This window comes from Lolium rigidum, chromosome 3 (assembly GCF_022539505.1).
Source record: "Lolium rigidum isolate FL_2022 chromosome 3, APGP_CSIRO_Lrig_0.1, whole genome shotgun sequence".
NCBI classification, from domain to species: domain Eukaryota; kingdom Viridiplantae; phylum Streptophyta; class Magnoliopsida; order Poales; family Poaceae; genus Lolium; species Lolium rigidum.
Window position 1 is genome coordinate 391,506,847 of NC_061510.1, and position 25,013 is coordinate 391,531,859.

General features: G+C 46.7%; 1 protein-coding gene across 1 annotated transcript; it reads left to right on the plus strand.

Moving 5' to 3' along the window:
• Positions 1 to 1,853: 1,853 nt before the first annotated feature.
• Positions 1,854 to 20,005, plus strand: LOC124697666 (casein kinase 1-like protein HD16). The gene is made up of 18 exons (XM_047230219.1): positions 1,854 to 2,342; positions 2,749 to 3,108; positions 3,187 to 3,333; positions 6,895 to 7,005; positions 7,096 to 7,169; positions 7,249 to 7,318; positions 7,411 to 7,466; positions 7,544 to 7,615; positions 7,712 to 7,806; positions 7,982 to 8,054; positions 8,127 to 8,256; positions 8,336 to 8,551; positions 8,631 to 8,761; positions 9,369 to 9,543; positions 9,630 to 9,720; positions 10,277 to 10,434; positions 19,649 to 19,840; positions 19,946 to 20,005. The coding sequence occupies exons 1-18, from the start codon at positions 1,854 to 1,856 to the stop codon at positions 20,003 to 20,005; spliced, it is 2,700 nt and encodes an 899-aa protein (XP_047086175.1).
• Positions 20,006 to 25,013: the final 5,008 nt, after the last annotated feature.

Consider the following 25,013-nt stretch of genomic DNA (forward strand, 5'->3'; position numbering starts at 1 on the left):
ACCATCGGTCCGTTCCGGCCTCGCCATCAGCAAATTTGCCTAGTCTTTTCTTCTTCATCACTATTGTAGAAGGTCATACATGGGTGCAATCTAACACTTTTGTATTGTTGCCAAATTTTCCGGTTCATCTCTTTTTATCTCTTTCTTGGTCTTGGGTGTTGTCTTTTTTTACCCCTTGTTGTTGGTTCCTTCTTTATCTTTCTCGTCGCTTGGGCACTCCCTTTTTTTTTTCCTTCTTCCTCGATATCCTATGTACTAGGTACAAAGATGTGAACGTATTCTGTTGCTTTCAATTTCCATTCGTCCTTCCTCTTGTTTGCCGATATCCGAGGCACTAATGGCGGTGGTAACAAATGGGATGGAGGAGGCCACTGGCAACATTTCACTAGAGGTGATGGTGCGGTAACTTAACGGTGAATACCAACATCTTCATGGTATGGCGAGGAAGGGAGTCAAATAAAAAAATCTTGAAACAAAATAAAAAACCATTGAAAAACTAACCGAGGGCGGTGAAGTCTTTTGTCGATAGACTTGCAGCCAATAAAAAAGAGTGAAATTTTTATTTACAGAACGTTGATTCTTCTATCCAACTAATGGTGGGTATTGGACATTCAAAAAAGTATTTGCGTAACGTTATCGAATTTGAAATAAATTTTGTACACTACCATTCCTCGAAATAGGCTTTCGCCCCGCTATATTAATATAGAAACCACGATACAACAAACATGCTGGGGCCGCCGCACAACCAAGCCCAAAGGAACCAACAGAGAAAAAGAAAAAGAAAAAGAAAAAGAATGCCAACACCGGCAGATCGACAAGAACGAGGACAACCCCCACCGCTGCGCCTCCCGGAAAAGTCCTACCACACTCCTAGCACTCCGAACTACCGCGTACCAAACAACACCTTCAACAAGGAGGACGACGATGACGCCGCTGCTGTCCGGACTAATCCTAGGGTTTCCCCCAGTCCACGGAGGGGATTGGGCGAGGGGGTACATCTGACGCCCTCTAGGAAGGCAAGGCGGCGCCCTCAGGCGTCACCGCGACGGCGTCGGCAAGGCCAACAAGGATTTCTCCCAACCCCCAACACCACCACCCCGTTCATCCGAAGTGCTCCGCCCAACCAACCGCCCACAAGCACGCGCCACCACGATCTTGACGTCGTCCTCGCTGTCTCCCCGGTGGTCCTTGACGCAGGGCCTAGGATGAGGTTACCGAAGATGGCAGGGCCGGGGGAAGCATCACCATAGCCTAGCGGGAGGGAATTACCTCCACCGCAATCGCGGGAGCCGACCGGACATGGCAACACGGGACAACCAGGCCCGCCTGGCCCGGTACGCCCACGCCGCCAAGCTGCTGCTAGCCGGCCATGGCGCCGCCGCCACCCTACCACCACCGCCCCAGCACCACCAAAACCCAGGAGCACCGCCGCCGGTCAGGGGGAGCTACGCCCCGCCCAGCCCAGATGGGGCCCGAACTGGCCCAGATCCGGGCGGAGCAGGATCCGCCGCCACCACCCCGGCCGTGCCGTGCCGCCGCCAACGGCGACGCCGCCGCACCTCCGACCACCCCGGCGCACGAAAACCACGCCGCCGCGCCAGACCGCCGCCGCCTGAGTTCACCGCCGCTGTCCCGAGGCCCCCGCGTCCCCGTCCTAGCTGCGGGTAGAGTCCGGCCCGCCACCGCCGGCACCGCACTGGCAAGGCCCGGCGGCGCACACCGACGACGGCGGCAGGGGAGAGGAGGGGAGGGGGAACTTGCCGCTAGGGAGGGGCCACGTTTTACTATCCAGCAAGTAGGAATTCCGGACGGGAGGAAGGAGCCGTGGAGACTGGAGAGTACATAGGTGGGCCATGGCTCGAGCGGCAGCAGATACAACTTCCAAGGCGGCCGGTCATGTCACTGCCCCCGCTCCGCCGCCTGCTGCTCTCTGCTCTGTCCCCTCCTCGCCATCGCCTCCATCAATGCCGCCCTCTCAGGCTCTCACCGCCCACCGCCCAGCCGCTATATCCCACGCCCCAGCCCTCCTCCTCCTCCTCCACCAGTCCGCCTCCCCGCTCATCGAGCCCTCTCTGCCGACCCGGTGCGCTGCCATGGCGTCCACGGCGGAAGCGGCCGCCATACTTTTCTCCATGCGCGAGCCCGGACCCGTCCCTGACGACGGCGCCGCGCCGCCTGCCTCGGTTCCCGCGCGGCCGGACATTGATTTGAACAGGGCGGCCACCAATGACGAGAGCGGCGGCTGGGCTGCCGATCACTCGGTAAGGGGCGGTGAAAGCGCCGCCCACGGGTCCGCACCGGCTGCACTTGCTGATTCCGCCATGCCGGCACTGCCTGAAACGGTACGGTTTCCCCTCACTCGATAAGGGGCTGCACTTGTTTTTTTTGTTTTTTTGTTTTTTTGTTTTGTTTTGTTTTTTTGAGAAGAATCAGTGGGTTTCCCCACTGTGTATATTTATAAATTTTCAAAAAGTAGTATGTACAAAAAACATATTGCTAGAGTTAAGCAATAGCTGGCTAACTAGCAGGCCCTAAGCCCAAAGAAAGAAGAAGAAAAAAGAGTGTTTTGTTTTGTTTCGTCAGTGACATTACTTCCGCAAGCTTCTCTTGTTGATCGCGACCCAGTAGCTGCGAGGCTTTGTTAACTGAACCCTCACCACTGCTGCCTGCCTGCTGAAACGGGGTGATCACTGTTGTTCGATCAATGTGTCCACTTGCCCCGGCCTGATTGTTCAATTTTCTTGGTAGGCTCTGCACAATCAAATTGAAAATGACACTCCACGGGGGAGGGCTGCAAAGCGTGCTAGGAGTAGGACTGACGAGGGAAGAGGAAGGCCACCATCCAAGCATGGAGGCAAGCGGTTCAGGGTTACTGATGATTTGCTGCAGACTGGCCAGGATCAAATCGGCAGTACGGCTCCACGAGGGAGGGCTGGAAGGGGAAGAGGAAGGCCGCCACCCAAACCCAGTGTGCAGACTGACCTGCCTCAGCAGGACCTCCCTCAACGTATCGCTGGAGAGGCAACCGGTGCAGGTAGAGTGCAGCAAGACCATGGTTTGAACAAGGAACCTGAGAGCGCAGCCATGATAACGCCACAACCTGAGAAGGTTTGGATGGCTTTCTTTTATTCTCTGCATCTGTTTTTTTGTCACACTGATTGATCAAGTAACTGGTTCTATTCATAGGCTGTTAATCATACCGCTATATGCGCTTGTTGCGGTGCCAGTTGCACTGATGAAAGTGAAAGCCTGGATTTGGAGCCTAGGGGAAATGAACCCCTAGAAGTTACCACCAAAGACCAAGCCACTGCAATGCCGCCAGTCCCAGAGAGGGTATGCTTTCCTAATCTCCAATGGACCTAACTTGTTCTGTTCATATCAAATTGATCAATGAATATAGGTATATAGGAGGTTTATACTCTATTGACCTTGAGGGGTCACCGAATTAGTTTCATGCTTTTCTCGACATGTAAAATAAAGTGATATGCTATTTTGTCTGAATGTCCCAACCCTTCTCCGTGCTGGCTCTTTGGGAAAACATTGGATGCTCATATTTCACTGAAACACCTTTGATAAATCTTAATGTATATGTCTTTGGCTACAAAGCAGTTCTCGGCTAGTGCACTAGTAGTGGCCCACATAGACTGTATAATCTTTATGCAGGATCGAACTGAGGAATTGGGATTGGTACAGTTAAATTCCACCAAGCCTACCATCCCTAGTTGAAAAAAACGTACCGGACCATGGCCTGATTGTAAAATACCATATCCGGTGCCCTAACTGGCTTTTTACACTAGGTGGAACGTACAGGCAAGCGAACCGGCAAAATCCTAGCCAGATCGCCAGTTTTGTTGCAAACTAGAGAAAACCAGGAGCGCTCGAATTGCCAGGCGCTACAGACGTCAGCGCTTCCGCTAATTTGTTAACAATTGGCGCGACAATGGAATTAGAACCATTTGTCCGACCTGTGGACCTTGAAATGAGAGCTCGACAGGTTTGATCGACGGTCTGGCTTTTTAAACTATGCTACCATCTAGTTTTTTATTTTCGCGAAAACGCAAAAGACTTGCGTTTCGATGCATTGATAGAAAGAAGGTTTATATGTACATGCCCCCCCGTGGGGGGCCAACACTCCGCACTACAACTCAACCCAAGAAAAAGAGACCCTATTCTAGGGGAGAAGAAGGCGAACACCCCGGGCTCCTGCGTCCGCCCATAGCCGCGCTTCAGTCCTGATGTCGTCGAATAAGGATGGCACCGAGGGCTGTGCATTGTCGAAGATCACAGCGTTCCGATGCTTCCAGATCCACCACGCCGTGAGCATGATGATCGACGAGGTACCTTTGCGCAGCAGGCGAGGGGTAGTACGCACTGCCTGCGACCACCACTCCGCGAAGTCGCCCTCCGAAGGAGGTCCCGAGGTGGATCGAATCCACGAGAGGACCTCGAACCAGATCGTCTTGGAGAAAGAGCACCCTGTGAGAAGGTGCGTCATGGTCTCCTCAGCCTGGTCACAGAGTGGGCATCTAGGCGCATGCGGAAGGCCTCGACGCGCCAGCCTCTCACTCGTCCAACACCTGTCCAGACAGGCCAGCCAAATGAAGAACTTCACCCTGGGAGGCGCCCAGGACTTCCAGTTTAGCTCCCACGATGCTGAGGTGATGGCTCCATGAAAGAGAGCCTCATAGCAGGAATGGGAGGTATACTGGCTATCAGCCGTCCATCGCCAAGTCATCCTATCATCATCCGCTGAAAGCTGGAACTCCCGAAGCCTGCCCCATAGCTGCACATACTGCCACATTGCGAGGGCATTAGGCGCCCCTGCAATGTCGGGGATCCAAGCGCGATCGAGCAGCGCCTCACGTACCGTACGCACCTTCCTGCGTCGCTTCGGCACCAGCGCGTACACCTCTGGCGCCATCTCTTTGATGGATCTGCCATCCACCCAACGGTCCTCCCAGAAGAGGGCGGACTCTCCATTGCCCACCACCATGGCGGTGGAGGCAGCAAAGATCACCATTCACCAGCTGATGGTGCTGGGCCTCAACAAAAAGACGCTCAAGCAGGTCAACAAGATCTTGCGAGGGTTTCTATGGTTGGGCAGGGCAGACGCCAGCGGAGGCAACTGCCACGTGAACTGGGCCAGGGTGTGCAGGCCGCTTGCCCTAGGCGGACTTGGGATCCCTGACCTTGCCCGAATGGCCACTAGCCTTAGGGTGCGCTGGCTGTGGAGATTGCGCACGGATCCAATGAGACCGTGGCGTGGGTTGGACATGCAGTTCTCGAAGGCGGAGCTGGACTAGTTTTTTATTTTGTAAAATTATAATTTCATACTCTAGAAAAAACTAAAATAGTACTCCCTCTGTCCCAAAATAACTTGGTCAACTTTTTCTAGATATGTTGAGCAACTTATTTTGGGATGGAGGGAGTATTATAAATCTGCAACTGCCAAGCTACACATTTTTTAAATCAAAAGTTGGATATAAAATATTAGGACAATTTCAAATATTAACAATGTAATTGCACATTCTGCAACTATAATTATTTTTGCATATTAATTATCGGAAACATGCAGTTACCTAGATTTGAAATTGTTCTAGCAACTCGTTGCACATTTTTAACACAAGCTGCGGAAAAGAAGTGCATCTTTAGTGTTTAAAAATGAGGAACCAGATATTAGATTTAGAAAATTAATCAATCACCAACAATTAATAATTAATTACTAAATCAGAAGAAAAATGAAAATGTTATAGTAGCAGGTTGCACAGTTTGGTGTGGACCAGCTAGTTTATTTTTTTCCATACGACCAACAACGGCCAGGTTCCACTATCAGAAGATAACGGAACAGGACAAACCATTGTTTCAGCATCCAGGTGCAACAAAAAAGAAAATTGTTCAATGCTCCACCTATGCTAAAGTTAACTGCAGCGGAGTTCTGGAGGGTACAATATTAACAGTATTACAATAGCACCCAGGGATTTTTTTTTTCTTGAACACATGCCAAAGCATGCATCATTGTATATTAGAAGAAGCCGTCGAGAAGACGGGAGCATACAGGGGGTAGTGAAGCTACAAAAGAAGTTCAGAGAAAAGAAAATGAAACTATACAAGGCTAACTTCGTTAGGCCTAGCCGCCTAGGTACTCTAAGGTGCTGCAGCATCGGGAGGTCTAGCATGTAAGGGTAGCCGGCGTAGCGCCTTGGCGCCGGCCATCATCCATAGGTTGGCTTCCTCAAGGATTGACACGACCAGATCATGCATGTTGGGTGTTATGTTTTTGAAAATTGCATCATTCCGAGCCTTCCAGAGTCTCCACATGGTTAGGATAATGATCTTTGTCACAAATCAACTCAGAAGATATCAACAGGATGCAACAAGTTTATCTTTGTCACAAATCAACTCAGAAGCATACAATCAGCAACATAATTTTTCCTCCCTTGAGTCCTGGTGTTTACCAACATCATCTTGAATCGGAGGCCCCAGCAGTCACATAGAAGTTTTTATACTCTACTGTCCTCGAGGGATCAGCAAATCATTATGCTACTCTTCAACATGTAAAAGAGGAGACCAGTGTGCTATTTTGTCAGAGTAACACAATCCTGCTCTGTTTGGTTCTTTGGAAAGAAAAATTAGGACGGGCTGATAACTCTGCAAAATATTGCATTTTCTATAATCTGGATCGACTAACTTACAATAGCTCGGTTTTGCATAAAATTTCATCACCCAAATAGGTTTCTCATGTTTCCCTGCTTATGCATAGTTTTGCACGAAGTAGTACTTAGCTTACCTCTCTTGTATTGATATATATATTTACTGATCTACCACTAAAATATCATCTGCTAGTTTTACTGCCATTTGTTAAGCTAAAGTTCTAAATGTTATATAACTATGCAGGTTGATGTAGGCCCAGGGTATATAACTGGCAGAAAGTTAGGTCAAGGTGGCTCTGGCAAGGTCTATGTTGGCAGACAAATACCTGTTACTCTTGGAGGTCCAAGCAAGGAGGTTACATCTGTTGCCTGACTGCCTTATCTAGATGGATGCCGAAGTCTGTTCTTAATATATGCAAACCTTATCTTGATCAATATCATGTAGGTTGCACTAAAATTTGAGCTTCGAAGAAGCAAAGCAGGTAGCTATGACCCCCCATTTGAGTGGCAAGTCTATCAGTAAGAACTATACACAATCATCCCTTTTACATTTATATAATTCTCTGTGGAGCAAGGCATATTAACATTTTGTGAGCAGGGCTCTCAATGGTTGTTATGGTATACCATCAGTACACCACATGGGTTGCCAAGGAGACTACTGCATTCTTGTGAGTTTAACTTTTGGAGAACAATTATGCATTCAGAAATGCCTTTTAACTCATTATGATCTTTCCACTGAACCATCATTCCAAAATTGCAGGTAATGGATATGCTTGGTCCAAGCCTCAAGGATGTTTGGTATTCACAGGGACAGGAGTAAGTATCTCATCAATATTTTACCCTGTCCACTAGTTCAACTTACCATTTGCTGAAAGTATCAACACTCCTAACAGGGTGACATTTCAAATGGGTGCTTGTATTGCCATTGAAGCCATATCAATTCTTGAGAAGATCCATTCGAAAGGGTAATTTAAAGCCATTTGATGTTTCTGAGATGCATTTCCTCTAATCTTCTACTATTCATTAATGTTAACTCTTGCCGCGCCTCCTATTTTTGCCAGCTTTGTACATGGTGATGTGAAACCTGAAAACTTTTTGCTTGGTCAGCCTGGATCAGCTGATGAAAAGAAGATTTTCCTGGTTGATTTTGGTTTAGGTATGCTGTTGCATAAGATAATGTTCTTTGTATATGGATATTCGGTCTCATGTTCTCAATGCAGTCTGCCCTTTGCTCAGAACTCAAAGACATTGGCTACTTAGTAGAACGTTGATGTCTTTTGTGTCCCACAAATCTTTTTTCACATGGTTTTGTTGATATTAAAATTATGCAGCATCCAACTGGAAAAGGAACATAGCGTCATCCAACATGCATGTTCAATATGACCAGAGGCCAGGCATTTTTAGGTTTGTTCTGACTAGTTTTTCTGTACAAAGTTACCGCACCTATTTAACTTATTTCCTTTCGTTTTTTCGTAGGGGAACAGTTAGATATGCGAGTGTCCATGCCCATTTAGGTCGTACAAGCAGTAGGAGGGATGATTTGGAATCTCTAGCATACACCCTTATGTTTTTATTACGAGGAAGCTTACCATGGAAAGGCATTCAGGTAAGCCTTTGATATGCTCAACAGGGTTTTACTAGTATTTTCAATTCGCTACTTCAGTGTTGCTGGCTTATTAATGCAGGAAGATAACAGGAGCTTTCTTGTTTGTAAGAAGAAAATGGAAACTTCTCCAGAGATGCTGTGTGAATTCTGTCCTGATCCATTCAAACGTTTTGTTGAGATGGTCACTACTATGAAATTTGATGAAGTACCAAATTACCGAAAACTTGTTTCTCTGTTTGAGGATATGATTGAAGGACCTGCTTCAAGACCCATCAGGATCGATGGAGCTCTAGAGGTCTATACTGCTTTATCGACAACATGTATCTGTACTGCTTGTATTAGATTTACTCATGCTTCTGTTATGCAAATTATAGGTTGGAAATAAACGTGGGAGAATGGTAGTAAATCTTGAAGAAGATGAACGTCCTATGAAAATAGTTCGGTCGGGGAACCCAGCAACTCAGTGGATTTCGGTTTATAATGCTAGTTGGCCCACAAAGCAGCGGTAATTATTTATTCTAAATATGAAAATTGTGAGATATTCTTCAAATCGTTTTTTTTGCTTGCTCAGATTATTATTTCCTCATTTCCTTGCCCTCTGAAAGTGGCCTGTTCTAGTACTTCAAGTCCCCAGAGATCCCTGCCACATTCCATATGTGCCACATAGTCCTCATATACTCTTCACACCTGAGATCAAGGATTAGATAACTTTAAGCGTTTTGATGGTTCTAAATAGCTTGTTTATATGAATATGTGACTTTTTACCTCCAATTATTTTTCTTAATAAGGCGGAGATCCAGTTATTGTCTTTTGGTTATTTCAGTTGAATACAACACCTGTCTTGTGGCGATTGATGTTGTGTGCCATATCTATTGGTCTGAAACTCCACATCTAGAAGTCATCCACATTATTCATGCCTTAATTGTATCTGATATCCTGGTGAAATCATCTACCCGAAGCTATACGATTATGCTTTTCTGTAACTAAAAAGACGTCCATGCTAGTTGTTAGTACCTTTTTCATTGGATATTGATGAATGTTTAATATCCTTCCTAAATTAAAGGTGTTATTGATTAATGTAAATGTCAATATATGTTCTCTGCCTTTTGTAGATACCACTACGATATATCTAATTCAAGGCTGCATCAGTGTATAGAAGAAGGTAATGAAGCTGGCTTGTTGATTAGTTGCGTAGCTTCTGCAACAAATCTGTGGACTCTCGTCATGGATGCTGGGACCGATTTTTCTTCTCAAGTTTACGAGGTTTCCCAATTTTTCGTGCACAAGGTGGCCTACTGTCTCTGCCTTCTCAAGTTTGCATTTTATTGAATCCAGAATCCTCAATACTATCTTGTTTGTAAATTTGTATGTAGGATTGGATTATGGAGCAGTGGAATAATAAGTTTTACATAACATCAATAGCTGGAGCAACCAATGGAAGCTCATTGGTTGTAATGTCCAGAGGTTTGTGAATTACCTGTTCTCTGTCAACAACTACTGTTCTTCGTGAAAGATTATATTTTTTTAAATAATACTTCTATAGACAATATTCTCCTAGTATGATGCACCACATCAATGTTTCATCACAAAGCATGCATGGGGTCATAGCGGGTGAGGGGAGATTACCATTCTACCGATATTGTAACTCATTTTATCATGCGCGCAGTCGTTCTCTTTTGAAAATGAAGAGTTATCTTGAAACAAACATTTAGCAGAACATCTTGTACACCAAGGTTATGTAGAGGTCATCAGAATTAGTTTGTGGAGGTTGCACACCATTTTTAGTCCGCTTAGTGTCTGGGGCATGTTATATTTATCTGCTATTGGTCATTGTTCTCATAAATTAGTGATGAGCCTACTTTTTACTATTTTTTGTTTTTAATATTTACGTAACGCTTTGACAGTTCGCTACTATATATAATCAGCATCTGTCTAATGTATGCGATCCTGATGCTTCATACTGGGTTCTTTTCTTTCCATGATATGCCCCTTTAATCTCTGGTGTTTGCAATCTTTACAGGAACTCCATATACACAGCAGGCATACAAAGTCAGTGAATATTTTCCTTATAACTGGATCAATAGAAAGTGGAAAGAAGGTTTTCATGTCACATCTATGGGAACTGCCGGAAATCGTTGGGTAGTTGTCATGTCGAGGAATGCGGGTTACTCTGACCAGGTTAAAACACATGCATGCACTTCTTCTTTGTGGTACATATTAAAAATCTTTTGTAAATAATCCTTTCATGAATTTTGTGGTTCCTCATGTATGATATAACTTCATCTGTGCTAAACACTGATATGTACATCTACACAGAATGTCTGCATATGACTTCACAAAACATACAGGCATGTGTATGTGAAGGAGATATGCCCTAGAGGCAATAATAAAGTGGTTATTATTTATATCTTTATGTTTATGATAAATGTTTATATATCATGCTAGAATTGTATTAACCGAAACATTAGTACATGTGTGATATGTAGACAACAAGAAGTCCCTAGTATGCCTCTTAAACTAGCTTGTTGATTAATGGATGATTAGTTTCATAATCATGAACATTGGATGTTATTAATAACAAGGTTATATCATTATATGAATGATGTAATGGACACACCCAATTAAGCGTAGCATAAGATCTCGTCATTAAGTTATTTGCTATAAGCTTTCGATACATAGTTACCTAGTCCTTATGACCATGAGATCATGTAAATCACTTATACCGGAAAGGTACTTTGATTACACCAAACACCACCGCGTAAATGGGTGGCTATAAAGGTGGGATTAAGTATCCGGAAAGTATGAGTTGAGGCATATGGATCAATAGTGGGATTTGTCCATCCCGATGACGGATAGATATACTCTGGGCCCTCTCGGTGGAATGTCGTCTAATGTCTTGCAAGCATATGAATGAGTTCATAAGAGACCACATACCACGGTACGAGTAAAAGAGTACTTGTCGGAGACGAGGTTGAACAAGGTATAGAGTGATACCGAAGATCAAACCTCGGACAAGTAAAATATCGCGAGACAAAGGGAATTGGTAATGTATGTGAATGGTTCATTCGATCACTAAAGTCATCGTTGAATATGTGGGAGCCATTATGGATCTCCAGATCCCGCTATTGGTTATTGGTCGGAGTGAGTACTCAACCATGTCCGCATAGTTCTCGAACCGTAGGGTGACACACTTAAAGTTGGATGTTGAAATGGTAGTTCTTGAATATGGAATGAAGTTGGAATATTTGTTCGGAGTCCCGGATGTGATCCCGGACATCACGAGGAGTCCCGGAATGGTCCGGAGAATAAGATTCATATATAGGATGTCATTTTATGTGAATAAAATGTCGCGGAAGGTTCTATGGAAGGTTCTAGAAGGTTCTAGAAAAGTCCGGAAGAAACCACCAAGGAAGGTGGAGTCCACAAGGGACTCCACCCCCATGGCCGGCCAACCCTAGTGGGGAGGAGTCCCAAGTGGACTCCCCTTAGGGGCCGGCCACCCCCCACATGGGAGGTGGGAATCCCACCTTTGGGTGGGAGTCCTAGTTGGGCTAGGATTACCCCTCCTATGGAAGGATTTGGTTCGGGTCTTATTCGAAGACTTGGACACCACCTCTTGGGGTTCCACCTATATAATGAGGGACACGGGGAGGGGGCCGGCCACCTCAAACACCACCAAGGTGGCCGCACCCCTATAGTGGCCGGCGCCCCCCTCTCCCCAAACCCTAGCCGCCTCGCTCCTCCACTTCCCGCACGCTTAGCGAAGCTCCGCCGGACTTCTCCACCACCACCGACACCACGCCGTCGTGCTGTCGGATTCAAGAGGAGCTACTACTTCCGCTGCCCGCCGGAACGGGGAGGTGGACGTCGTCTTCATCAACAACCGAACGTGTGACCGAGTACGGAGGTGCTGCCCGTTCGTGGCGCCGGAACCGATCGTGATCAAGATCTTCTACGCGCTTTTGCAAGCGGCAAGTGAACGTCTACCGCAGCAACAAGAGCCTCATCTTGTAGGCTTTGGAATCTCTTCAAGGGTGAGACTCGATACCCCCTCGTTGCTACCGTCTTCTAGATTGCATCTTGGCTTGGATTGCGTGTTCGCGGTAGGAAAATTTTTGTTTTCTATGCTACGTTATCCTACAGTGGTATCAGAGCCGTGTCTATGCATAGATGGTTGCACGAGTAGAACACAATGGTTTGTGGGCGTTGATGCTCTTGTTATCTTTAGTTGAGTACTTTGCATCTTTATGGCATAGTGGGATGAAGCGGCTCGGACTAACTTTACATGACCGCGTTCATGAGACTTGTTCCTCGTTCGACATGCAACTTGTATTGCATAAGAGGCTTTGCGGGTGTCTGTCTCTCCTACTATAGTAAAGATTCAATTTACTCTTCTATAGACAACATTAGTATCAACGTTGTGGTTCATGTTCGTAGGTAGATTAGATCTATATCGAAAAACCCTAAACCACGTAAAATATGCAAACCAAATTAGAGAGCGTCTAACTTGTTTTTGCAGGGTTTGGTGATGTGATATGGCCATAATGTGATGATGAATATGTATGAGATGATCATTATTGTATTGTGGCAACCGGCGGGAGCCTTATGGTTGTCTTTAAATTTCATGTTGAGTAGTATTTCAAAGTAGTTGTAATAGTTGCTACATGGAGGACAATCATGAAGACGGCGCCATTGACCTTGGTGCTTCGCCGACGATGATGGAGATCATGCCCGAAGATGATGGAGATCATGTCCGTGCTTTGGAGATGAAGATCAAAGGCGCAAAGACAAAAAGGCCATATCATATCACATATGAACTGCATGTGATGTTAATCCTTTTATGCATCTTATTTTGCTTAGATCGCGACGGTAGCATTATAAGATGATCCCTCACTAAAATCTCAAGATAATAAAGTGTTCATCCTTAGTAGCACCGTTATCAAGTCTTGTCGTTTCGAAGCATCTCGTGATGATCGGGTGTGATAGATTCAATAAGTACATACAAACGGGTGCAAGACAGTTTTGCACATGCGGATACTAAGGTGGCCTTGACGAGCCTAGCATGTACGGACATGGTCTCGGAACACATGATACCGAAAGGTAGAGCATGAATCATATGGTTGATATGATGAACACTTTGAGTGTTCGCCAAAGAAATCACACCTTTTCTCGTGATGATCGGGTTTTGGTGCGGTGGATTTGGTTCGTGTGATCACTAAGACAAAGCGAGGGATATTGTTTTGAGTGGGAGTTCATCTAGATTTTTAATTATGTAGAATTAAAATTTGAACTCAATTTGTCATAAACTTAGTCTAAACTATTGCAAATATATGTTGTAGAGATGGCGTCCCCAATCAATTTTAACCAGTTCCTAGAGAAAGAAAAGCTTAAGAGCAACGGTAGCAACTTCACCGATTGGTTCCGTCATGTGAGGATCTTCCTCTCTGGCGGAAATCTGCAATATGTGCTTGATGCACCGCTAGGTGACCCTCCTGCAGAAACTGAAACCGATGAAGTAAAAGCTGTTTACGCGACTCGGAAAACTCGGTACTCTCAAGTTCAGTGTGCCATCTTATGCAGTCTGGAATCCGATCTTCAAAAACGTTTTGAGCACCACGATCCTCATGAGTTGATGAAAGAGTTGAAGACTATTTTTGAGACTCATGCGGCCGTGGAATGCTATGAAGCATCGAAACAATTTTTCAGCTCGTATGATGGAAGAAGGCAGCTCCGTTAGTGAGCACATGCTCGCCATGACCGGGCATGCGAAGAAACTCGGTGACTTGGGAATAGTGATTCCTAACAGACCGGGGATTAATCGTGTCCTTCAATCACCGCCACCAAGTTACAAGAACTTTGTGATGAACTACAATATGCGGAACATGAACAAGGAGTTACCTGAACTCTTTGGCATGCTAAAAGCTGCTGAGATTGAGATCAAGAAAGAGCACCAAGTGTTGATGGTCAACAAGACCACCAGTTTCAAGAAACAGGGCAAGTCTAAGGGAAAATTCAAGAAGGGTGGCAAGAAAGCTGCCACGCCTCCCGTGAAACCTAAGAACGGCCCTAAGCCCGATGGCCGAGTGCTATTACCGCAAGGAGAAGGGACACCGGAAGCGTAATTGCTCCAAGTATCCGGCTGATCCGAAGAGCGGCCTTGTCAAGAAGAAGAAAGAAGGTATATATGATATACATGTTATAGATGTTCATTTCACCGGTTCTCGTTCTAGTACCCGGGTATTTGATACTCGGTTCGGTTGCTCATATTTGTAACTCGAAACAGGAACTAAAGAATAAACGACAACTCGCCGAAGGATGAAGTGACGATGCGCGTTGGAAACGGATCCAAGGTCAATGTGATCGCAATCGGCACACTTCCTCTACATCTACCTTCGGGATTAGTTTTAAGCCTAAATAATTGTTATTATGTACCTGCGTTGAGCATGAACATTATATCCGGATCTTGTTTAATGCAAGACGGTTATTCATTCAAGTCTGAGAATAATGGTTGTTCTATTTTTATGAATAATATCTTTTATGGTCGAGCACCACAAAAGAATGGCTTATTTCTCGTTAGATCTCGATAGTAGTGATACGCATATACATAACATTGATGCTAAGCGAATTAAATTGAATGATAATTCTACTTATATGTGGCACTCGTCGTCTTGGTCATATTGGAGTGAAACGCATGAAGAAACTCCATACCGATGGATTACTAGAATCACTTGACTTTGAGTCACTTGATAGATGCGAAGCATGTCCGATGGGAAAAATGACTAAGACTCCATTTTCTCGGTATGATGGAGCGAGCTACCGACTTATTGGAAATCATACATACCGATGTGTGCGGACCAATGAGCGTAGCATCGCGCGATGGTTATCGTTATGTTCTAACCTTCACAGATGATCCGAGTAGATATGGGTATATCTATTTCATGAAACATAAATCCGAAACTTTCGAGAAGTTTAAGGAATTCCAAAGTGAAGTAGAAAATCAACGTAACAAGAAGATTAAATTTCTACGATCTGATCGTGGAGGTGAATATCTGAGTTATGAGTTTGGCATGCATTTAAAGAAATGCGGAATACTTTCACAATTGACACCGCCGGGAACACCACAACGAAACGGTGTGTCCGAACGTCGTAATCGAACTCTCTTAGATATGGTTCGTTCTATGATGTCTCTTACTGATTTGCCGTTATCTTTTTGGAGTTATGCATTAGAGACAGCCGCATTCACTTTAAATAGAGCACCATCAAAATCCGTAGAAACGACACCGTATGAATTATGGTTTAATAAGAAACCTAAGCCGTCGTTCCTGAAAGTTTGGGGTTGCGAAGCCTATGTAAAAAGGTTACAACTCGGACAAGCTAGAACCCAAAGCGGAGAAATGCGTCTTCATAGGATACCCTAAGGAAACTATAGGGTACACTTTCTATCACAGATCCGAAGGCAAAATCTTTGTTGCTAAGAACGGAACCTTTCTTGAGAAAGAATTTCTCACTAAAGAAGTGACTCGGAAGAAAAGTAGAACTCGATGAGATTGATGAATCTATACTCGTTGATCGAGTAGCGCAGTACCGGAAGTTGTACCTGTACCGCCTACACCGGCAACGAGAGGAAGCAAATGATAATGATCATGAAACTTCGAACGAGGAAACCATCGAACCTCGCAGATCGACAAGGGAACGTACCACTCCTGATTGGTTTGATCCTTGTCTAAATGTCATGATTGTGGATAACAATGATGAGGACCCCGCGACGTATGAAGAAGCGATGATGAGCCCAGATTCCAACAAATGGCAAGAAGCCATGAAATCCGAAATGGGATCCATGTATGATAACAAAGTATGGACTTTGGTAGACTTACCTGAGAGCCGAAAAGGCTGTCGAGAATAAATGGATCTTCAAGAGAAAAACAGATGCTGATGGTAATATTACTGTCTATAAAGCTCGACTTGTCGCAAAGGGTTTCCGACAAATTCAAGGAGTTGACTACGATGAGACTTTCTCACCGGTAGCGAAGCTAAAATCTGTGAGGATTTTGTTAGCAATAGCTGCATTTTTCGATTATGAGATTTGGCGTATGGATGTCAAAACGGCGTTCCTTAATGGAGACATTGAGGAAGAGTTGTATATGGTACAACCCAAAGGTTTTGTCGATCCTAAAAATGCTCGACAAAGTATGCAAACTTCAGCGTTCAATCTATGGACTGAAGCAAGCATCAAGAAGTTGGAACCGACGCTTTGATAAGGTGATCAAAGACTTCGGGTTTATACGAAGTGTCATGGAGAGGCCTCGTATTTACAAGAAAGTGAGTGGGAGCTCCGTAGCATTCCCGATATTATATGTAGATGACATATTATTGATCGGGAATGATATAGAACTATTAAGCAGATGTTAAGGGTTATTTGAATAATAGTTTTTCAATGAAAGACCTTGGTGAAGCATCATATATATTAGGCATCAAGATTTATAGAGATAGATCAAGACGCCTAATAGGGCTATCACAGAGTACATATCCGGACAAGATTCTAAAGAAATTTAGAATGGACGAAAGTAAGAAAGGGTTCTTACCTATGTTACCATGCAAGGTATTGAGTAAGACTCAAGGACCGGCTACGGCAGAAGAAAGAGAAAGGATGAATAATATCCCCTATGCCTCGGCAGTAGGATCTATCATGTATGCCATGCTATGTACTAGACCGGATATAGCACATGCCGTTAGTTTGACTAGCGGATATCAAAGTGATCCAGGAATGGAACATCTGGACAGCGGTCAAGAATATCCTGAAGTACTTGAAAAGAACTAAGGATATGTTTCTTTATGGAGGTGACCAAGAGCTCGTTGTAAACGGTTACACCGATGCAAGTTGGAACACCGATCCCGATGACTCTAAGTCACAATCCGGGTACGTGTTTATATTGAATGGTGCTGCAAGTAAGCCGGGCAAGCTCGAAGCAAGTGCACGGTGGCGAAGTCTTCAACGAATCGAGTACATAGCGGCTTCGCAGGCTTCATCGAAGCGGTATGGATGAAGAGGTTCATTGTAGAGCTCGGTGTGGTTCCTAGTGCATTGGACCCATTAATCATTTACCGTGATAACATGGGTGCCATCGCCAATGCACAAGAACCAAGGTCACACAAGAGGCCGAAGCATATCAAGCTGCGTTACCACTCGATTCGCGAGTACATCGAAGATGGAGAAGTAAAGATTTGCAAAGTACACACCGATCCGAATGTAGCAGATCCGTTGACTAAAGCTCTCCCTAGGGCAAAGCATGACCAACACCCGAATGCCATGGGTGTTAGGTATATTACTATGTAATCTAGATTATTGACTCTAGTGCAAGTGGGAGACTCGAAGGAGATATGCCCTAGAGGCAATAATAAAGTGGTTATTATTTATATCTTTATGTTTATGATAAATGTTTATATATCATGCTAGAATTGTATTAACCGAAACATTAGTACATGTGTGATATGTAGACAACAAGAAGTCCCTAGTATGCCTCTTAAACTAGCTTGTTGATTAATGGATGATTAGTTTCATAATCATGAACATTGGATGTTATTAATAACAAGGTTATATCATTATATGAATGATGTAATGGACACACCCAATTAAGCGTAGCATAAGATCTCGTCATTAAGTTATTTGCTATAAGCTTTCGATACATAGTTACCTAGTCCTTATGACCATGAGATCATGTAAATCACTTATACCGGAAAGGTACTTTGATTACACCAAACACCACCGCGTAAATGGGTGGCTATAAAGGTGGGATTAAGTATCCGGAAAGTATGAGTTGAGGCATATGGATCAATAGTGGGATTTGTCCATCCCGATGACGGATAGATATACTCTGGGCCCTCTCGGTGGAATGTCGTCTAATGTCTTGCAAGCATATGAATGAGTTCATAAGAGACCACATACCACGGTACGAGTAAAAGAGTACTTGTCGGAGACGAGGTTGAACAAGGTATAGAGTGATACCGAAGATCAAACCTCGGACAAGTAAAATATCGCGAGACAAAGGGAATTGGTAATGTATGTGAATGGTTCATTCGATCACTAAAGTCATCGTTGAATATGTGGGAGCCATTATGGATCTCCAGATCCCGCTATTGGTTATTGGTCGGAGTGAGTACTCAACCATGTCCGCATAGTTCTCGAACCGTAGGGTGACACACTTAAAGTTGGATGTTGAAATGGTAGTTCTTGAATATGGAATGAAGTTGGAATATTTGTTCGGAGTCCCGGATGTGATCCCGGACATCACGAGGAGTCCCGGAATGGTCCGGAGAATAAGATTCATATATAGGATGTCATTTTATGTGAATAAAATGTCGCGGAAGGTTCTATGGAAGGTTCTAGAAGGTTCTAGAAAAGTCCGGAAGAAACCACCAAGGAAGGTGGAGTCCACAAGGGACTCCACCCCCATGGCCGGCCAACCCTAGTGGGGGAGGAGTCCCAAGTGGACTCCCCTTAGGGGCCGGCCACCCCCCACATGGGAGGTGGGAATCCCACCTTTGGGTGGGAGTCCTAGTTGGGCTAGGATTACCCCTCCTATGGAAGGATTTGGTTCGGGTCTTATTCGAAGACTTGGACACCACCTCTTGGGGTTCCACCTATATAATGAGGGACAAGGGGGAGGGGCCGGCCACCTCAAACACCACCAAGGTGGCCGCACCCCTATAGTGGCCGGCGCCCCCCTCCCCCCAAACCCTAGCCGCCTCGCTCCTCCACTTCCCGCACGCTTAGCGAAGCTCCGCCGGACTTCTCCACCACCACCGACACCACGCCGTCGTGCTGTCGGATTCAAGAGGAGCTACTACTTCCGCTGCCCGCTGGAACGGGGAGGTGGACGTCGTCTTCATCAACAACCGAACGTGTGACCGAGTACGGAGGTGCTGCCCGTTCGTGGCGCCGGAACCGATCGTGATCAAGATCTTCTACGCGCTTTTGCAAGCGGCAAGTGAACGTCTACCGCAGCAACAAGAGCCTCATCTTGTAGGCTTTGGAATCTCTTCAAGGGTGAGACTCGATACCCCCTCGTTGCTACCGTCTTCTAGATTGCATCTTGGCTTGGATTGCGTGTTCGCGGTAGGAAAATTTTTGTTTTCTATGCTACGTTATCCTACAGTATGTACTTGCAGAGCTATCTAAAACTGTTTTGGACATTTAGGTGATTCACGTCTTACAACTGGCAACCTGAGCCTTGCCTGTTAAATATTTATATTTTAAGTATGTTGCAGCAAGAATGGGGTAGTTAATCTTAGAGAATTTAACATAAAAACATTTGTAGCAAGCCTGAGATTTTATACATATTACGGTCTCCTATGCGAGGCCGCAATGAAACTGAATATGTCTTCGAATCTTCAGGTTGTGGAGTTGGATTTTGTGTATCCGAGTGAAGGAATCCACCGGCGATGGGCGAGTGGTTACAGAATAACTTCATGTGCAGGCACGCCTGACCAAGCAGCTTTTATCTTGAGCATACCAAAGAGGAAGCCAATGGATGAGGCCCAGGAAACCCTTCGAACTTCTGCCTTCCCCAGCGACCGCATGGTGAAGGTACCTTGAGCATTTTTCACTAGCTTACAACATATTTTACATGGATGTAGTAGTATGTTCATTCGTAGGTCTGAATATAACCGTAGCGTGGTAACAATTTTTCAGGAAAAATGGGCGAAGAAGCTATGCATTAATTCAGTATGCTATGGGCGAACCAAGTGTTGACGGCAATGGGCCGGGTGATACTCTTATTCCAACTGTAAAGAATCGCAGGGGTTGTTTTGGTTTGTTGCTGTCAATCTATGTTGATAACTTGACTCCAAACGGAGAGCGTGCACCTGAAATTTCATCTAGTTGCTGAGGTGCCTAGCATCGAACCAACAGTGGAACCGTTTTGTTGCAGTAGGTCTGGTGCTTCGTGCACTACGCTGAACTTGTTTGTTGCAGTGTGTTCGTAGCGATATGTGGGAGTCACAAAGCTCATTAGATATGAAAAATCTCACCAGGCAGTGTCCTTTGGCTACAATCGTTCACCCAACTTTCACACCTCCAATCATAATATATTGTCGTCAACCAGATTGCCCAACATTTTGAAAACTCATATTGGGTTCACCGCAATTCCGCAAACTTGATCTTCTTCATCCTAGCAACGCGTTCGCGCTGGAGCATTGCACCATGTCCTGCTGGGTCACTGATGATGGATCATCTGGGTTCGTGGTTTTGTGATCGTGTGACCCGTACGTCCCTTCAGCTATCAACTCATGCAGTAAATTTCTGTCAGGGCGATGATAAACGGCAAGTGTCGCCGCAGAAGAGTACTACGTACGTGCTCGATCAGCTAGAGTAGAGTAGAGTGTCATCATGACCAAGTGCTGTCATATTCTCATATCCGTGCGCAGGCTAGCCGTGTTGGAGCATGGAGATCGACTGCTTGGGCACGTCGTCCATGCAGGTTCGCACGACCGACCGACCGACCGGTATGGGCGAACCTTGAGCACGTACCGACAGATGCCGGCTTGCCGGTATCGCGTGTCTGGACTGTACAGAACGAGCTTTGGATATCTTCCTCTCGTTCGTTTCGTCGACATACGTACGGTCAAGATATCCCCCCGTCGTAGCGCTGATACTGCTACATGTAGAACTGCATGCTCTAACCAATGCAACCAAAAGACCGATCTGATGGAAGAGATTAGGCAATGCATTTATACTTCAACACTCCCCCTCACGTGTGGCTCCCTCAGGCCTAAACATGGATCGAAAGTGGGCTGCAATATTTTTATTTTATATTGCGCCAGCCGGGTCTTGAACTCAAGACCTCTTGGCTCTGATACCATGTAGAACGATAGAGAGGGAGAGAGATTGGTGTAATATGTTGGATATTGTATTGCACCTCATGGGCGAGTATATATAGAGTATAAGACTTGGAAGCTAAGAAACCTCCTAGGGAGAATATGAAAACAATCCTAATACAATCCCGTGTAATCTATAACTACCAAATATACTCTAACACTCCCCCGCAGTCGTAGCGGTAGCGACGTGAACAACAGTAGCGTCGCGAACGGTCAGACCGGAGAGAAGCCGAAGGTAGGAACCAACGGGCTGACACTCCCCCGCAGTCATAGCGGGAGCATCGTGGACGGAGTTGCGTCGCGGATGCTTGGACTGTAGAGGAAGCTGATGAGGTGCAGGCGAGGTGGTAGCCCTTGTGCCGATGTCGAGGGAGCCGAGAGCGTTGGGCGGTGCAACCTTGGTCGGGGTAGCCGCGCGAGGGGATGCCGTGGTCGATGTCGTGGTCGGGTGCCGGTGTCGAGGTAGCCGCACATGAAGCCGCAAGCGCATAGTGCGCGAGGAGAGTGACGGAGACGCGTCGAGGCGGTCGTGGAGATGGTCGATGCCGAAGTCGATGCAGTCTGAGCCGTCGAGGACGAGGTGCTGCCCTAGTTTTGCCAGAACTAGGCGCACGTCGGGGACGAAGGCATACTCCGATTTTGCCAGAACCGAGTACGCAAAGACGAAGTCGGTGACGCGGTCGAGGCAGTCGTAGAGGCGATGCCGAAGAAGACGTTGTCGAAGCCGATGAAGACGAGACGTCCGACGCGAGTTTGCCAGACTCGGGAACGTGTCGGGGACGAAGGCACTTCCGGTGTTGCCAGTACCGGGCATGCGAGGGTAGGGAACATTACAAAGTGCGCGCCATGTCCGAGTAGACTAGTAGAGGAGGTCTCGACGACGGGTGTCGGAGAAGAGGAGCAGGTGGTGTAGTCGGGGAAGAGGCGAGTCTCGACGACGGGTGTCGGAGTAGAGTAGCAGGTGACGTAGTCGGGGAAGAGGCGAGGACGCTGGCGGCGAAGCTGTAGTGTACGAAGACGTACAAGGCGGCTAACCCAGCGGTGACCAGGGGTGGTCATGCTGGACGCCTAGACGGGCGTTGCGGTGACGAAGACCATGCGCCGATGGAGGCGACCCGCGCCGAAGGGGCGGCGCTGTGGTGGCCTCGGACATCGACGCGCGGGGAACGGCGAAGGCAACCGCGTGCGGCGACGCCACGGCCTGAGGGACCGGCGTAGCTGCAGGGCGCGAGTCGGTGCAGCGGCGGGACGCCACCAGCGATGTACGCGCCTTCTGAAACGCAATGCCCGAGCACAAAACTTTATGTTCTATAAACGAACATTCGCTGCGCAATGCAACATGTTTCCACCAACATTTGCGGAGGTGCTCCTTCTTAGATGATCTCACGGTCTATCTTCTCCAAGGTGCCATCTACTGCCATGTCGACCGTCATGCCCAGGTTGTTTCTGAATTTGAACCGCCTACTTTGCTACAAGTTTTCCGTGCAAAATAAAAATAGTTAAGATGACACCACTTTTTTTTTGAAAGTGCTAATTATTTGCGGCAGAAGTTTTTCTTTTCTTTCTTTTCATCATTGTTATAGCAAGCCATAAATGGCTACTCTGGTTTATCTATTTCTTGGCCTCAAATGATGTCTTATTTTTGCTTCTCGCAGTCGTGGCAACAACGGGGAAGGAGGAGGCCATTGACAACACTTCACTAGAGGCAGTGGCGTAGCCACACTTGAGCCGTGTAGTCATATGACTACACAGTTTTTTAACAATACAAGCTAAAAGTTTGCAAAATATTATTAAAAATTTATACAAATAAATGTATTTGACTACACAATATTAATCTGACAACACATGGTTGTTGTCCTGGCTCCACCACTGACTAGAGGTGATGGTGCGGTAGTGCAATGGTGAAAACCAACATCTTCATAGTATGAGGAACGGAGTCGGATTAAATATCTTGAAACAAAAATGTACCAATTGGAAAATTTACCGAGAGAGGGAATGTGTTCCATCGATAAACTTGCAGCCAATAAAAACGAGTGAAATTATTCTTTTCCCATGTGAATAGACTTGAACGTTGATTCTTCTACCGAACTAATGTTAGGTATTGACATTCAAATGTGACATAAATTTTGGACACTGCCATTAAGACTAGTCATAGTGCTAGTATCATAAGAGCAAGAACAATAGTGTAGCTGGTAGCCGGCTATAAAATTTGCCACATCATCTATAGTCAACTTATAGCTAGCATGTACAATACTAGTAAGCTATAAAAGTGTAGTACTTTTACAATACATGGCCCACCTTTTAGTCTCACATAATGTCTAGGAGCACGTGCTAGAGCTGGCTATTGGATACGAGCCCACTTCTCTTCTCTCTCCTAATCTCTCTCCTCTAACTAAGCAAACTTATAAGAGCAAGTACAATAAGTCCTGCCGCGCGGTCAGGCTTTCGCCCGGAGCAAACGAGCCACCACACCCTCACGCGGCTGCACAGCGAGACGAAGACCGAAAGGGTTGTCAGCCCGCACTCCGCAGACACACCTCATGTGCAGAAGCGGCGCCACCGCCGCACACAAGCCACCACCGCCACCAAAACCAGACCAAGCTCGCCGAGAAGAGCACCGCGGACGCCGCCAACCGCCACAGAGAGGGAGCTTCGACGGACGTCAACACAGGGATCCAAGGCCGAGCCATCGGCCGCAGCAGCGCGAGCTCCCCGGTCCAGCCGCCATGCCGCCCTCGCAGCCACAGCGGCCGCCAAGCCTCCCAGAGCACACACGGGGCCGCCGCCCTGCCACCCAGCACCGCTCTGGTCCCTGCAGCCACCACCAGAACTTCTCCCACCACCATAAGCTCCTCCGCGCCAGACCAGCACGCCCACGGGAGGGCCGCCACTGGTCAGAGCCACCGCCCTGGCCCCCGAACGCCGGCGAGCCCCAGCCGCTGCAGATCTGGGCAGAAACGCCCATCACTGAAGCCTCCCCGCAGCCCCGCCCTGAGCTCGAGCTCTGCCCACGCCACCACGCCGCAGATGCCGGCGAGCACCCGCCATCACCACCTCGACCCGAGCCCGCCGACTCGGCATCCCCAATCCCGGCCGCCGACGCCCCCACGGGACGGCCTTCCACCGCGTGAAACAGGCCCGCCCCCCAACCACCTTTGGCAGCGGGGGGTGCCGCCACCGCCGCGGAGGAAGCCTGCGACGGCAGCGGCAGGGGAGCCCTGGACGAGGAAGGCCCGGCGGCACGGAATCGGTCGCCCTGGCGCCGCCTAGGGGGACGACGCGAGGGGTCCTTTTTTTAGTATCCAGTGCCTAGTTCTGTTCATATTACATTGATCACTGGATCATGGTTTTTTAAGGTGGTAAGGAGATCTAAAGCGCTCGGGATTTTTTCGCCTTTAAAGCGCTTAAAGCCTAAGGCAAGGCCACAGCTTAGACCAACATCAACAGCTAACAAGCAAAAGATGGCGACTACGGCTATATGCCAAGTCTGGTACAGAAGAAGAGGATTCCTTTCATATCTTTGTCCGATGCCCGCATGCCAGAAGCCTTTGGCTGCCCATGAAGAGAAGTATGGGAACTCTCTCAGAGAGTGGCTGCTACAGCTGCTACAAAACTTGACTGAGATACAGCGTGCTATGACACTGATGACCATCTGGCGCATATGGCATGCCCACAATGAGATGACTCATGACAAGCCACGCCCCTCTACTGAAGGACCGCGACAGTTCTTAGTGAGCTATCTTAACTCCCTCCTGGTGGTCAAGCAATGGCCGGAGAAGGACGCGGCTAAAGGAAAAATCGGTTTATGGCGAAACGACTTTATGAGCACATAGGATGTCAACATGTATGCATCAATTTTTGGTTTGGAATTTTTTGATATTTTA